Source organism: Chlamydotis macqueenii, chromosome 23 (genome assembly GCF_036417535.1).
Source record: "Chlamydotis macqueenii isolate bChlMac1 chromosome 23, bChlMac1.mat, whole genome shotgun sequence".
Lineage (NCBI taxonomy): Eukaryota > Metazoa > Chordata > Aves > Otidiformes > Otididae > Chlamydotis > Chlamydotis macqueenii.
Window position 1 is genome coordinate 317,599 of NC_141578.1, and position 14,220 is coordinate 331,818.

Genomic DNA, 14,220 nt, shown 5'->3' on the forward strand with positions numbered 1-14,220 from the left:
TTAAGAGTCCTTGTGATGGATGCACTCTAGTTGGCTAGTAAATGGTTTTTGTAATTGTACAGGTTTTATATGTTTAGGTTCCAGATTACCTGGAATTCATTTCCAACCCAATGGATTTTTCCACCATGAGGCGGAAGCTGGAGTCCCACCTGTACCGAACATTGGATGAGTTTGAGGAAGACTTTAACCTTATAGTTACCAACTGCATGAGGTATAATGCTAAAGACACGATTTTCCACCGAGCAGCTGTCCGGCTCAGAGACCTCGGAGGAGCGATATTGCGTCATGCACGGCGGCAGGCTGAAAACATTGGCTTTGACACTGATGTGGGGATTCACCTGCCTGAGTCACCCAAAACCGAGGACTTTTACCGCTTTTCTTGGGAAGATGGTGAGTGTTTGTTAACCCTTTTTTCAGGCAGGTCATAACTGTGTTCTTTGTTCTGAGCATGTCACTCAGCCTGCATGGAGATCATAGCCATCTTTCAGCATACAAGAATTTTCCTATCTGTCTGTTTACCTGAGTGTATATATCTAACTCCTTTAGAGCGTTGAAGAGCAGGATTTCAGCTGAGCCAGGCACTCTGAGCTAGGTGCATCTTAGCTCCAGCTCTCCTAGTGCATGTCTGTCTTTGAAGAGCCTTGTAACTGCCCATGCTGTTTGGTTTGTGCCGTGGCTGGAGTACAAACGTAGTATTTCAAAGAACAGTGCAAAGGTGGATCTAGGATTTTTTTCTCTGAGGAAAGCTCACATATTTCGTTGTAAACTTGGAAGATGTAGAGCAACTGGGTTAGATGCAGCACTGCAGGCTGGGAGGGGATGATGTAGGGTTAAGGTACTGGGACCCAAGCAGTCCTTCTAGCCAAGGCTCTCCATTCACAACATCACCACATCCATTCCCATAGCCGTCCTGAGATGCAGCTCCAAAGCATTGATGGAATAACTGGGCTAAACTTGGTACAGAATACTGCTGCCATCCAGCACACAGAGCTCGCAGTCTGCCATGCAGTTCCTAAATGTCGCAGCCCTTTTGGATGCAGACAGTCTGTTATGCAATCTGTGTTGATGTACAATAGCGCTGCCCTCAGCTGTCTGCCCTGCTCTGGCAGATGCCAGGCCTTCAGCAGAGCCAGAGGAGTGGCAAACATGTTATGTTTTGGCTGGTTCTGTTTGTGGTCTGGTTTTGCAGTTTCAGCTGGCAATGAAATAGATTTCTGCCAAGGACCTGGACTGTGAGCTGTTTTATGCGGGGTGCAGACATGTGTCCTTTCACTGTTGCCCCTGGGACAGTAATGGGAACTGGAGGGCAGTGCAAGTTAAATGGGCTGCTCTTTACCCTGGCAGTCTGAGCTCCAAGGTTAACAATTGCTAAATCGCCAAACAAAGCAATTGGTTCATGAGTAGCATCACAGGGAATGAGGTATGGCAGTGGTCCCAAGTGCTCCTTAAGAAACCTTTCTCCTTCCCTGCACTGTTACGCTCTCTTTTGATGCAGTGGATAACATCCTCCTCCCAGAGAACCGTGCTCACCTCTCCTTGGAGGCCCAGCTGAAGGAGCTGCTGGAGAAGCTAGATGTGGTGAGCGCCGTGCGGTCCAGTGGTGCCCGGACACGACGCATCCGGCTCCTGAGACGGGAGATCAACTCCATTCGGCAGAAGCTGGCCCAGCAGCAGAACAAGACCATGCCCAACGGGGAGCCTGTGTCTTGGGAAGAGGGGCTGGATAAAACATCAAGGGCAGGGGACGAGGAAGGGGAGAAAGGTGAGAGATGTCAACAGTCAAGGCATGCTGTTTCTCCTGTCTGTGACCCTAGTGAAAGATGGGAATGGCTGTTGGTAGTTTTGGGAATAACTCTTTCTAAAATGTTCAAGCAAATTCTTTACTCCTTTGGCAGATGATGCCAAGCCCCCACAACCTCCAACCCTGGAGCCCACAGGACCTGCACCCTCCCTCTCAGAGCTGGACTCTCTGCAGGACCCTCCAACGCTCAAACCCATCAGTGAAAGCAAGTCCTTGAATCAGCTGCAGAAAAGGGTGATATCGGACAGGGAGCTCTTCGACAAGAAGGGTCTGCAGCGGGAGAACCAAGCCTTCCAGCGCCTGCTCAGCGACAACGGCCTGAACGGACTGGCCTTGCCGCCTGCAGACACCCCAGCCAGCCCCCGCTTCAGCAGCGTGGGCCGACGGACATCTGTCCTTTTTAAAAAAGCTAAGAACGGGGTGAAGCTGCAAAGAGGCCTGGACTGCTCCCTGGAGAACAGGAAGGACCGCGGACAGAATGGGCAGCTTTCACCCACCTGTCCTGATGGGGAGCGACGAGCTTGGAAGCGGCCACAGAGCAGGAACTGTAGCGAGAGCGATGGAGAGGAGTTGCCCAGGCAGGCAGGGCAGAGAGGTAATTCCGTGGGATTTCTCTTGCTTCTGTACCCTTGGAAACTGAGAGATCAGGCAGAGGGAGTGGGAATCCTGGGGCTGAGTAAAAACGTCTACGTCAAAACTCACTTTATGCTTGGGGCAAATACAGGCCCCATAACCAGACGTGCCTGATGAAAGCTTCAACTCTTCCAAACATTTCTAGAATAAGGCAGACAAGACATGTCCATAATGAGCTGCTCCTCTGTTCTCCACTGACTCTCCATGGAGTTTCTGGTAACTTAGTTCAGCTCTAGACACCTCCATTGTAGACATTTAGAGTACCAAGACAAAGCCCAGGGTGGTCACAAGTAATTCTTCCCTTTACCAGTCAGCTGAGAGAGAGTTTGCCATTTTTTGTAGGGCAAGCCGCCATGCCCAGCTGCTTGCAAAGCTGTTGAATGGCCGGGCTGGAGACTCTGGCGTCTCCAGTGAGGGCTGAGAAATGTTGTCATTCCTCCCCTCGTGGAAGAGTTTATGTTGGTTCAGCCACCCTCAGGAGTGAGAGTTTCCTGCTGCAGAAATGGTGCATTTGGTTGGAAGTGTGCAGTGGACCAGTAACACAGCACTTGTGTAAAATGAGAAGTTAAATGTTCCTTTTAAATCAGCAGTACCCTCAGTTGTGGGGTTTAAATAAAACTAATGGGAATACCAAGCAGGTTCCTTTTCAGATTAGATCTGCAAATGAGAATAAGCAACTGAGATGAAATTTGGAAGGACACAAGGTGAAAAGGAACATCTGAGTGACAGCATATGATTTCTTTTTAATTCTGTGTTAACAGCCATCATGGGATGGTTCCCATCTGTAAGGCTTGACTTAGCCCGTACTTCAAATATTATCTTAAAGTTATTTGGCTGTCAGAAGGTTGCTAGCAAATCAAGAGTGGGAGGAAAGCAATTGAACATGCACTGACTTACAAAGACAGGTTAAAGGAAACACAAATGGCTTCTCCGAAATGCTGAGGGACTCACCGTCATCATCTGCCAGTAATTAAAGCAGAGAGGAGTTGCCCACAGTGGATGCAGGTCAGAATGAGAGATTGAAATTAAAAAAGGAAAAATACAGTCAGGGTGCTGGAAAATCACTGATAACTAGGCAATGTCATTTTTCCTCTGCTGAAGCAGCACTGGTAGTTTTTTCCTATGAGTTGCAGCAGTGCTTTTGTGATTCAGCTCCTTTCGCTGTTTCAGACACAATTGATTTCTCCTAGCTGGAGGGACTGTCTGGTGTGCTGAAATGTGTTACCGCAGGAGCTGGTCAACGGGATCGGGATTGTCAGAACAAAGTGTTTCCCAGAAATATGCTCGTTGTGGCCATTCCGTATTTATAGCTGGAAAAACGATAGTGATCTCGGCATGGATTTGCCCTTGGTATGGCTGATGGGCTTTTGATGAGCCCACAGGGAACCTGGGGGCAATGGGTCCCTGGATGGGGGAAGGCCATGGTCATCTGGCTTCTTGCGCCCGCTCTGGGCTTGGGGATGCTCTCAGGGGTTATTCCCAGTGCACCCCTGCCTGTCTCTGCTTGTGGATCTTGTCTAAGCTCGGCAGTGATCCCAGCAATCTGTGTAGGTGTCCCTCTGGTGCGCACAGCAGGAAACCTGGCAAGGAAGGGAAGATTTCCAGTGCCGTTGGCGTCTGAGGCAAAGAAGTAAAATATTCCACTTATGGCTACAGTAACGTTTGTATTGGCCAGAGAGGAAGGTGGTGGGGAGCCTTCTTCTACCCAGGGGGAATTTACTTCCTCAGTGTCTGCTCTGTGCACTGGAAAATCTCATTTTGAGAAATAGAAGCAACGAGTTTTTCCTAGAGCGATTTTCTCTCAGTGAGGAACCTGTAACCCAATAAGCTGTGGTTTTGTACGCCTGTTCCCATGGGCAGGGACCAGCCTGTCAGCCAGGCCCAGGGTGAGGCAGGAAGAAGTCTGTGGCCGTCAGCGTGACACCTCTGTGTCTTTTCCAAGCAACACTTGAAGCCAGATGAGCAAATGGTTCATGTCCTGGCCTCTGGCCTTCCCCAGTGAGCTGGGTGCTGTATGTAGCTCTCCTATACCATCCCTGGCCACTTCTCCAGCACTTGCTTCTTCAGAGACAGCCTAATTTTTCGTGTGTTGGAAGTAGAAATACCTTTTATTAGTCACCTTTTGTTTGCATCTGAGCCTGGGAAGCTCTGTGCAGAATTTCCCTCTCTGATTGAAGTACTCAGCATCTCTGTGGCTGTCATGAGACAGTGACCTTAGCTGAGCCTTGGTAGCATCTCTGCGTTTTACTGCTGCTTCTTTGGGCTGATTCCCATTTGTCTCCTCTGCAGGAGTGACTAACGGCTTCACAAAACACGCAGAAAGTGGCTCCGACTCTGAGTGCAGCTCTGGACTGGTGTTAGAAGCCTGCAGGTAAGTGCCTCATGCGAAGGTGTGCAGACACCTTCTGTGTCTGGATTAATCTGCCTGGTTTTATTGTTCAACTTCTTTGTTGAAACCAGCCCAAACTATTACTTATTTTGTGTGTTGATCCTAAAGACAAAGAGCATCTCGAGTTCCATCCCATCCTCTTGAGCTACAGGTCCCAAAAGCAGTGCTTGATTTTTCAAGCAAATGGGTGTCTGTTACGCTGCTGCTTCTCAATGCATACACATCCTCTCTGCTGATGCATACCTTCTCACAGTTCTTCAGAGCCAAAGCTAGAAAAACCTTGAACTCAGATGTCCAGTTCAGCACTACAGGTGAAGCTTCTACCACCTACTGAATTGCTGCTTTCTTCCTCTCAGAGGTTTAAAAGCAGGACTGGGCACTTCAGATAGGACTGAACAGAGTTAAAGCAGACACTGGTCATCTTTTGTTCGGATGGAGTAGACATACATGGGTACCTGTCATAGTTCAGCCCCAATCGGGACCAGACTACGCAGTCTCTCTCTCACTCCCCCCACCCTCCGAGAGAATAGGGAGAGATGATATAAGGAAAAACGGCTTGAGGTTTGAGATAAGGGCAGGGAGAAATCCTTAAAGTTACCATCACGGGCAAAACAGACTCGACTTGGGGAAAACTATTCAGAGAGACAGAGAACAAGATAACCTCCCCCCACCCCTCCCTATTCCCAAGCTTAACATTATCTCTACCACCTTCCCCCTGAAGCGGCACCGGGGGAAGAGGGAATGGGGGTTGCGGTCAGTCCATCACACGTTTCACGCCGCTGCTTCATGGTCGGGGGAAGAACTCCTCACATTCCTCCCCTGCTCTGTTGTGGGGTCCCACCCCTACGCCACAGTCCTTCGTGGAACTGCTCCGGCGTGGGTCATCTCTTCCACGGGTGCAGTCCCTTCAGAACAGCTGTCCCAGCGGGCCCTCCACGGGCCACAGCCGCCTTCAGGCATCCACCTCCCCCAGTACGGGGTCCTTCACGGGCTCCAAGTGGATCTCTGCTCCTCCGTGGACCTCCATGGGCTGCAGGGGGACAACCTGCTCCACCATGGTCGTCACCACAGGCTGCAGGGGAATCTTGGCCAGGAGCAACATTACTGCTCCCTTCTGAACTGACCTGGGCATCTGCAGCCGTTCCTCACAACAGGCTGGTAGATGTCTCTCAGGATCTTTTTTACATCTTATTCACTTCTCATCTCCTCTCCACTTCTTGCAGCCAGGCCGGGCTGAGTCGGGCCCAGTCGGCCGCCTGGCGAGAGGCCAGAGGGTGAGGCCTGCAAGGCCCATGAGGCCTGTGCCTCCCCCTCTGCGCCTCTGCCCCCGCTCAGCTTCTTCACATCTTCTCTTCTCTTTTTTTTTTTTTTCTGTTTTCCCATTCTTAAATACGTTATCGCAGAGGCGTTATCACGGGACATTCTGCTACCCATTGGCTCGGCCTTGGCCAGCAGCGGGTCCGCCCTAGGCCCGGCCGAGTCCACTGAACAAAGGGGAGCGACTTCTAGCAGTTTCCTACAGAAGCTACCACCATAGGCCCCGCCTCACTAAACAAAACCACGACATTACCGCATCCATTTTCTGGTCTTATCTACCTATCCAGCCCTCCTGACGCTGACTCAAGCCATTCCACAGCCCGTTCACTGCGCGGTAAAACCTGTATTGTGCTAGAACCATGTTTGTGTGTGTTGTGAGCAGCAGGCTGAGAACATTTGACCTTGATGGGTGAGATTGTCCAGGACAGGCAGAAGCAAGGCTTTCTTAGTTGATTTGCTTGGTAATATTTGCAGTGCCATTGCCCTCTGCTTGTCTTTGATGACCCTGAGGGTGGGGACCCATCACTAGAGAAATGTGTTCAGACATTTTATGTTTCACTCAGTTACTCCTGTAAGACTTCAACCTTACAATGTCAGTTGGACACTTAAAATCGTAAAGCTTTCCATTCGCTCTCAGGACTGAGGCTACAGTTTAAAGCTGAAAGCTACGTAACAAATTATTCTGCAACAGAGTTGAATCCCAGGAACATTTTTCAAATAAAACTTTGCTCTACTATGCAGAGTGGTCCTAAATCCTAGCTGTCAAAAGAGATGTTTAATTTTGCAGTTGTAGCTAAGGTTTGATTAGTGTTTCCCTTATAAATCTGTTTGCAAAGAAAACATTCAAGGCCAGGTTGGACGGAGCTCTGAGCGACCTGATTTGGTTGGAGATGTCCCTGCTCCTTGCAGGGGGGGTTGGACTAGATGGGCTTTGAAGGTCCATTCCAACGCTAACCATTCTATGATTCTATGATTCTAAGGGGAAGGCTCTGGGTTTGGAGGAGCAGTTTTGGTGTGAGGGCTTTTCCCTGCGACAGAGTGATCCCACCTCAACAGTCAGGTTCTCAGCAGCCCGTGGTGACCCAGTAAATGATCTCTTTTAGCACACACTGAGCCCCTTGGAGACACAGGACCTGCAATTCTTCTCTGAGATGGGACACCCACCCACTTCTTCACTTCTTTCCTCTGGGCTGTGTGCCCAGATTTTTAGCTCAGTCATTGCCTCTTCTGAAAGTGGGATACTACCATGACCCCCATGCAGATCTTACAAGAAGCTACTGCAAAACTGTTGTAAGGCAAGGAGCTGCATCAAAGGGAACAAAAAGGAGAGAACAAAATTGATGCATAGTTGTGGTGTCATTTACGTGAGGGCCCTTGAGTCATGCAGAAACCCTTCATGGGATGAGGATGCTGTCAGAACAGGACCAGGAGCCAGAAACTCCCTTTCAAACCATGTCTTGCCCTCATGACCCCACCGTCTTTGCTTCCGTTTCCTGATCTGTAAGTGAGGGAGACAAATCTGAGTTCACAGGGGAGCACGAGGACTCTGAAGACGAAAACCGCGATGTAAGTGCTTATTGCAATAATTGCAAGCAATTCACATAGCCAAAATTCCATTAGAGCTGTGTGACACCCACAAAACAAGGAATTAAAAACAAGCTGATGTCTCATGGATGACTTCTGCAATTATTCTGTTTAGGAACAGGTCTGTTTACTGCTTTTTCTCCACTCTTTCTTTTTGAGCACCAAGTACACTCAGAATGGGCTGGTTATTAGAAAATTGTAAATAATTAAAAATAATTACAATAAGTGAAAAAATAGGATTGCTTGAGTTGGAGATAACCCATTTTCTGGAATGTTTATAGTAATGAAGTAAAAGGATGTTCAGGACATGGACTGATAGAGTCCCATGTGTATTCTCTAGCATGAAATCTTTGCTGGGTTTGTTCCTCGTGTTCGTAGCTTGGGTTTCATTAGGCCCCTTTCATCGTTCGTGGCAAATATGGAATGACGTCCCATGTGCCTGCACCAGAAGAGACGTATTGATGACATTTTGCTAAACTCTCGGTGTTCTTTTCATGTCAAGGGCATACCAGTACAGTGATTTTGCAGTATTTTAAGCAGAGCTGAAGAATCCATTTACTTGGCTTTGTTTTCAAGGGTAATCTATTTTCTCCTAATCCCTACTTTTTCGTATCTTTCTAACAGTGGTTTGATGCCTCCCAAGCGAAGTCGAGGGAAGCCAGCTCTTTCTCGGGTGCCCTTCTTGGAAGGTGTGAATGGAGACTCTGATTACAGCAGCTCAGGTGAGAATCTGGGGAAGATCCTGCTCTGGTCCCACCGCATCCCTCTGAGCCAGGGGGAGCAGGTCTCAACGCATGCTGGGAACCAGTCCTGCGTGAATGATCCAGATTGTAGGATCAGGCTTCTGACCTGCCTCTGCATTATCACCTCCTTTGTTACGAATTTAGGTTATTGCATAAAAGGTTTTTCCTGCTTTCACTTTTACTGATTCCCTGTGCCCTGTGTTCTCCTTGGATGGGTGCTTTCTGTAGATCTGATGTGTGTAATGTCCCTGGCACTGCCTTTTCCTGGTTTGGGACTAGCTCGCTTTGACAGTGCTGCAGTACAAACAGTAAATCATAATTATAAGAGGAGTCTCTCTGGAGATGACTCCATAGCTGTTCCTTCTTGTATTGCTATGATTGCATTCAAGGTCTTTGTTACAAAATCATCTTTGTCAAACTGTGCTGTGCATCAGTAGAATTAAGTCACACTCCTCTAATACAGTCCAAGGCACTACACCAATCTTCCAGCACTCAAATGACCAGGTTCTTGTCTTTCTTATGGTGTGTCAGTGCTAGAGTTATTGCATGTTTGTGCTGAGATCAGGGTTCGGCTTTGACTCCCTGGTACGCCTGCGCCCTTCCACACAGCTCCCATGCGCTGGCTCCCGTCTGCCTGGGAACCGTTATTATCCTGGACCCAGTGTGCTCAGCAATCTGCTTTGGAGATAAGCTTACAGAGTGGCGCTGGTACCAGGAGAATTAGAGTCAGTGGGACAATTCTGTGTTTTATAACATCATTTCATTAATGGAAGAATATATTTGGAGTGGAGTAGTGGAGAAGCGCATCAGATACGTGTTAGGAGGATGTTCGTTTGGATTGTACTCAGTGTTTTCTAGGTTTGGTTTGACTTCTGGTGAGGCCAGTGTTTGACCGTTCCCTGCTAGAGCAAGCACTACTTGCTGTAAAATTCACATTAACGAGGATTGCTCCTTTTCCAGGACCAGGAGCTGGCAAATTAGTTATTCACATCCTGAATGGATCTTTTGCAATACTTCTGATTTAAGTTTGAAAAAATTGATGGCTAATAGACTGCTGTCAACTAGAACCAGGCGTTTCCTGCAGAGACCAAATAGCCCCAAAATATATGGCATCAGAATAGTCTAGATGTTTGTATTTAGGAGGAATTATAAGGAGCGCTTTGAGTAGTGATTCAAATTAATCTCAGATACAGCTTCATCCTTTCCATTGAGGATGGGTTTGACTTGGTGGAGCCTAATGGACCAAATTAATCTGTTATATACCCATTTGATTTCATTGATGTAGCAGCTATTCCCTCCAGAACTGAATTTGATTAATATTGCCGTATTGAAGAATTTGTCTGGAGCTGTATGCATGCATAAACTTAGACCCATGGTTTAGGAGACTGTGGCTTTATTTGGATGTGGAACATGCTGACACAGGATAAAGAAGGCTGGACGTTCACCATGGCTGGGCTAGATCTCATTGCATGTTAAATTCTATCGTAAACTTACTGCAGATGAGATATGTGTCATCCCCTCTGGTTTGGATACGCACTGCATATAGGTACAAACAATAAATGTTTTTCCGTTTTGCTCTAGGTCTTGATTAAGAGAAGTGGTCTGGAGTTACACATATGTGGACACAGTAATGACTAAATGTATGTTCTTGTGTGACAAATAGCTGGACTATGGGTTTGTTATAAAAAAAAAGTTGGAATTTGAGCTTTCTGCCTATTAAAAGCAGAAATTAAAACAGGAATATTGTCAGTATGTTTGAAGTACAACAGCAGTTATCTGTTTCAGCTGATTGCTACTGAGACATTGCAGGGTAACATGCCGGGGTTAGATTACGGTGAGGTTTCTTGTGTTACCTTAACCCCCGTGCTAGTAATCGCCCTCCTAAGCTGTGTCTCCTTCTACGCCTTAGGCAGGACTCTCCTGATGTCCTTTGAGAGTCAGGCTGAGCTGGAGCCCTTGGAGCTCGTGTGGGCCAAGTGCCGTGGCTATCCCTCCTACCCTGCCTTGGTAAGTATCCCGTTGCTCCCTCACAGTCTGTACACACCGTGCAGGTAGCCCAGAACGCAGTGCTAGTGTGCAGCGTAACCAGACAGAAAAGGAGAACTTTGCAAAATCATGCAGTATGTGCTTTTTCTTTCTTTCTTTCCCCTTTGCACAGTTAATTTTCCCTGTGCTCATTGTTTCAGAGTATTGCAGAGGATTCATAAAACATTGGTCTCTCGGTGCCAGGGATAGGCAGAGATCTTTCCTCTACTTTCCCCATACCTGCAGAGTGAACAGGAGAGGAATCTGTACTGTTGGCTTGAGAAGACCTAAATTTTATAAAGGCAGGCACCAAGGTGGGCACCAGGTTCCTCTGGTGTCTAACAGCCCGCACGTTTTCCTGTGTAGTGAGTACAACTCCATATGTAGGTTCCTCTTGCAAATAACCATGTGTTTGCTTTAAATATGAGAATACACGCATGTGTTTGCACCTGCTCCTTTGAACGATGTTTCCTTAACATTTATCTGTTGGATATTTGACTGTTAACGTGAAATTCATAAACCTGGCGTCAGTGAGCACCGTGCTCAGTTCCAAAGCAAGACAAGGCACGCAGCTGTCGCTAGGAAGTGCCAGCACCACTGCAGGCCTTTAAGTGCTTGTTAAGTTACCAACAGAGAGTGCTGAAGTAAGTATTGAAGTAAGAACATGAGATAAGCTGACTATATTTCGTTATTTCTGCTACTTTTAAACAAATCCCTTGAGACGTGGCTCTTCGTGCCGTCTCCGCTCCATGTAATTTCTGCGTGGCTGCAGCCGTCCGCTGAAGTACCTTTACGGTTGGGATCACTGTGACAGACAGCGCTTGTGGCTGCTGAGAAATTGTAGGGGGTGAAAGCAAGTGTAGGTATCATGGAAATTACACAAGTCTCTGCATCCAAGCAGCTGAGCTGTGAAACGGGGCGTAAGCTGACACAGCGTGTATGCCCAGCCCTGGCTGAGCACGGTTCTGATGCCGTCCAAAAGGGCAGATTCTGCTAAAAGAGTGACCCTCATGCATGTTCTTACTCTAAGTGGGAGCCTGGAGGAGAGAACAGCTACAGATCTGCTAGCCATATTGGCCAGCCAAAGCATTTTTAGATCTTCATGTGGCTGCAGCCAAAGCTAAATTGTGCTTTAGTATGGCTGTCAATGGTGAGATTGCCCTAAAAAAGGCTTTTTTTTAATAGCAATCTGTTGCAGTGGCAAAGTGCCATAGTAAATTCCTACACCTGGCCAGTGTCAAAGCCAAGCTGCCTTTTCAAGCCCTTGGAAGCCAAGATCAGGAGGCAGAGAAGAATTTATAGAGTCTTGCATCTGCCCTTTGCTGTTTCATTCCTCCTGTGATCACATAGCACAAATGCTGGACACTGACATTTCTGCCTTATGTGGGGAGAATCGGTACATCTGTTCTCACTTCTTTCCAAAACGACTGCGTTCTCCTGGCCTGATAAAGCTGGCGCTGCTTGTCGACTCTCTCCAAATATTGGGCCTGATTCTGGTTTAATAGCACTATAAATCTGAGCGATGCTGCTGAAGGCAATTGAGTTGCAGCAGAATGGAGCTGCTGTGAAATCGTGTTGTGCCTGCTGAGTACAGCAGTGGTATTACATTTATCGTACAAGTTGGGCGTGAGGAAGGGAAATCCCTTCCTGAACACAACAATACGGAGTTTGTACTAAATTGCTGATTAGTGTAAATGCATCTACATCCACACAGAACCACATATGTCCTTTCCCTTTTTTAAGATCAAGTGCTTGTCTTTTGGAGTGACTGGCTTCCCTTCCACAGGGAAAGCCTCGTGGACAGGAAAATTCTTTTAAAAGAGCCACTGAGCCAGAGCAAGCAATTTTTCTTACCCATCCTAAGTAGACTTCAATTGTCTAGCTTGGATAGACTGGAAGAACAGAAAATAAATGCATTCTCTGCAGTACTTTAAGGATTTTGTGCTTAAATATCCTTTCCCTGTGTCACTAGATAATCGATCCCAAGATGCCGCGTGAGGGTTTGCTCCACAATGGAGTCCCCATCCCAGTCCCACCCATGGATGTGTTGAAGCTGGGGGAGCAGAGGCAGACAGAGGCAGGAGAAAAGCTCTTCCTTGTCCTTTTCTTTGACAACAAGAGAACCTGGTGAGTGTATGCAGAGAGGTGGGGACCTGTGCTGAGTGCTGTGGCAGAGAGGGAAGATTTAACTTAATCTTTGGAATATGGGAACATACAAGGATGATGATGATGATGACATTACATGTAAATTGGAGAATTTAAACATGCAGCAGTCAAGAAGAGTCTAAATGAGAAAGCAGCCTGCTTTTCCCTGGTCCAAGAGCACAACAGCTAACTGCTCCACTTCCACGGTGAATGGCCCAGCATCCTTAACGTAGGGATCACATCACCACAAAAACACTGAGGTACATGAAGTCAATTTCGTAGTCAAAATCTGCAGCAAATTAGAGAGAGCATTTGACTTTAAGACACGGTCAGACTGAGCAGCCAGTTCCACTGCTGCACAAAAGATTTGTCAAAAATCTCCAGGGTAACGTTTTTGAAATGGCTGGGTTTATTCTGTATTTAGACTTGCCTGATTTTTGAGAGGTGCTGAGTACCTGCAGTTTGCAAATCGAGATACTTGTTTAAGATGGAAAATGTAAGTCTAAACAATGTAAGTCCAGGGCAAGTGAAATAACTCCAGGCTTCTTACCATTCTGTCTCAGACTGAATCTGCTGATTTTAGTATCAGTGGCTGACCAGGCTCACATGGTAACAGTAACCCAGCCAGATTTAATAAGCCACAAACCAGTGAAGTGCCTTAAAAATAAGCAGTAAGGCTTTAAAATCTGCATATGAAACAACTTGTAAAATTATGCAGGATGAGGTGAGTCCCCGTAACGAAGCAGGCAGCCGCACGCTGAACCCACTGGGTTGTTTAACAATGTCGTAGTTCAGCCCCGATCAGGACCAGACTACGCAGTCTGTCTCTCGCTCCCCCCACCCTCCAAGAGAATAGGGGGAGATGATATAAGAAAAACGGCTCGAGGTTTGAGATAAGGACGGGGAGAAATCCTTAAAGTTACCGTCACGGGCAAAACAGACTCGACTTGGGGAAAACTATTCATTTATTTCTAAAATTAGCAGGAGAATGAGACAGGGAACAAGATAACCTCCCCCCACCCCTCCCTCTTCCCGGGCTTAACATTATCTCTACTACCTTCCCCTCCCGAGTGGCAGGGGCGGGGGGAAGGGAATGGGGGTCACGGTCAGTTCATCACACGTTGTTTTACGCCTCTGTGTCATCGTCAGGGGAAGAACTCCTCGCATTCCTCCTCTGCTCCAGCGTGGGGTCCCTCCCACGGGCCACAGTCCTTCGTGAAACTGCTCCGGCGTGGGTCATCTCTTCCACGGGGTGCAGTCCCTCTAGAACAGCTGTCCCAGCAGGCCCTCCACGGGGCACAGCCGCCTTCAGGCCTCTACCTGTTCTGGCGTGGGGTCCTCCACAGGCTGCAGGTGGATCTCTGCCCCTCCGTGGACCTCCATGGGCTGCAGGGGGACAACCTGCTCCACCATGGTCTTCACCACGAGTTGCAGAGGAATCTTGGCCAGGAGCCGCATTACTCCTCCCCCTCCTTCTTCACTGACCTTGGCGTCTGCAGCCGTTCCTCACAACAAGCTGGCAGACGCCTCTCAGGATCCTTTTTACATCTTATTCACTTCTCATCTCCTCTCCACTTCTTGCA

The 14,220-nt window shown here is 47.8% G+C and overlaps 1 protein-coding gene across 5 annotated transcripts in view; it reads left to right on the forward strand.

The window, feature by feature from the left end:
* BRPF3 (bromodomain and PHD finger containing 3) overlaps nucleotides 1-14,220 on the forward strand; it is a 37,893-nt gene that overhangs the window by 14,382 nt on the left and 9,291 nt on the right. For all 5 annotated transcript variants that reach the window (XM_086765773.1, XM_086765772.1, XM_086765776.1 and 2 more), the window contains 7 exons: nucleotides 78-390; nucleotides 1,496-1,762; nucleotides 1,896-2,396; nucleotides 4,724-4,805; nucleotides 8,349-8,446; nucleotides 10,377-10,474; nucleotides 12,465-12,619. In XM_086765773.1, the coding sequence (XP_086621899.1) occupies nucleotides 78-390; nucleotides 1,496-1,762; nucleotides 1,896-2,396; nucleotides 4,724-4,805; nucleotides 8,349-8,446; nucleotides 10,377-10,474; nucleotides 12,465-12,619 (1,514 nt within the window). The remainder of the gene's footprint in view (nucleotides 1-77; nucleotides 391-1,495; nucleotides 1,763-1,895; nucleotides 2,397-4,723; nucleotides 4,806-8,348; nucleotides 8,447-10,376; nucleotides 10,475-12,464; nucleotides 12,620-14,220) is intronic.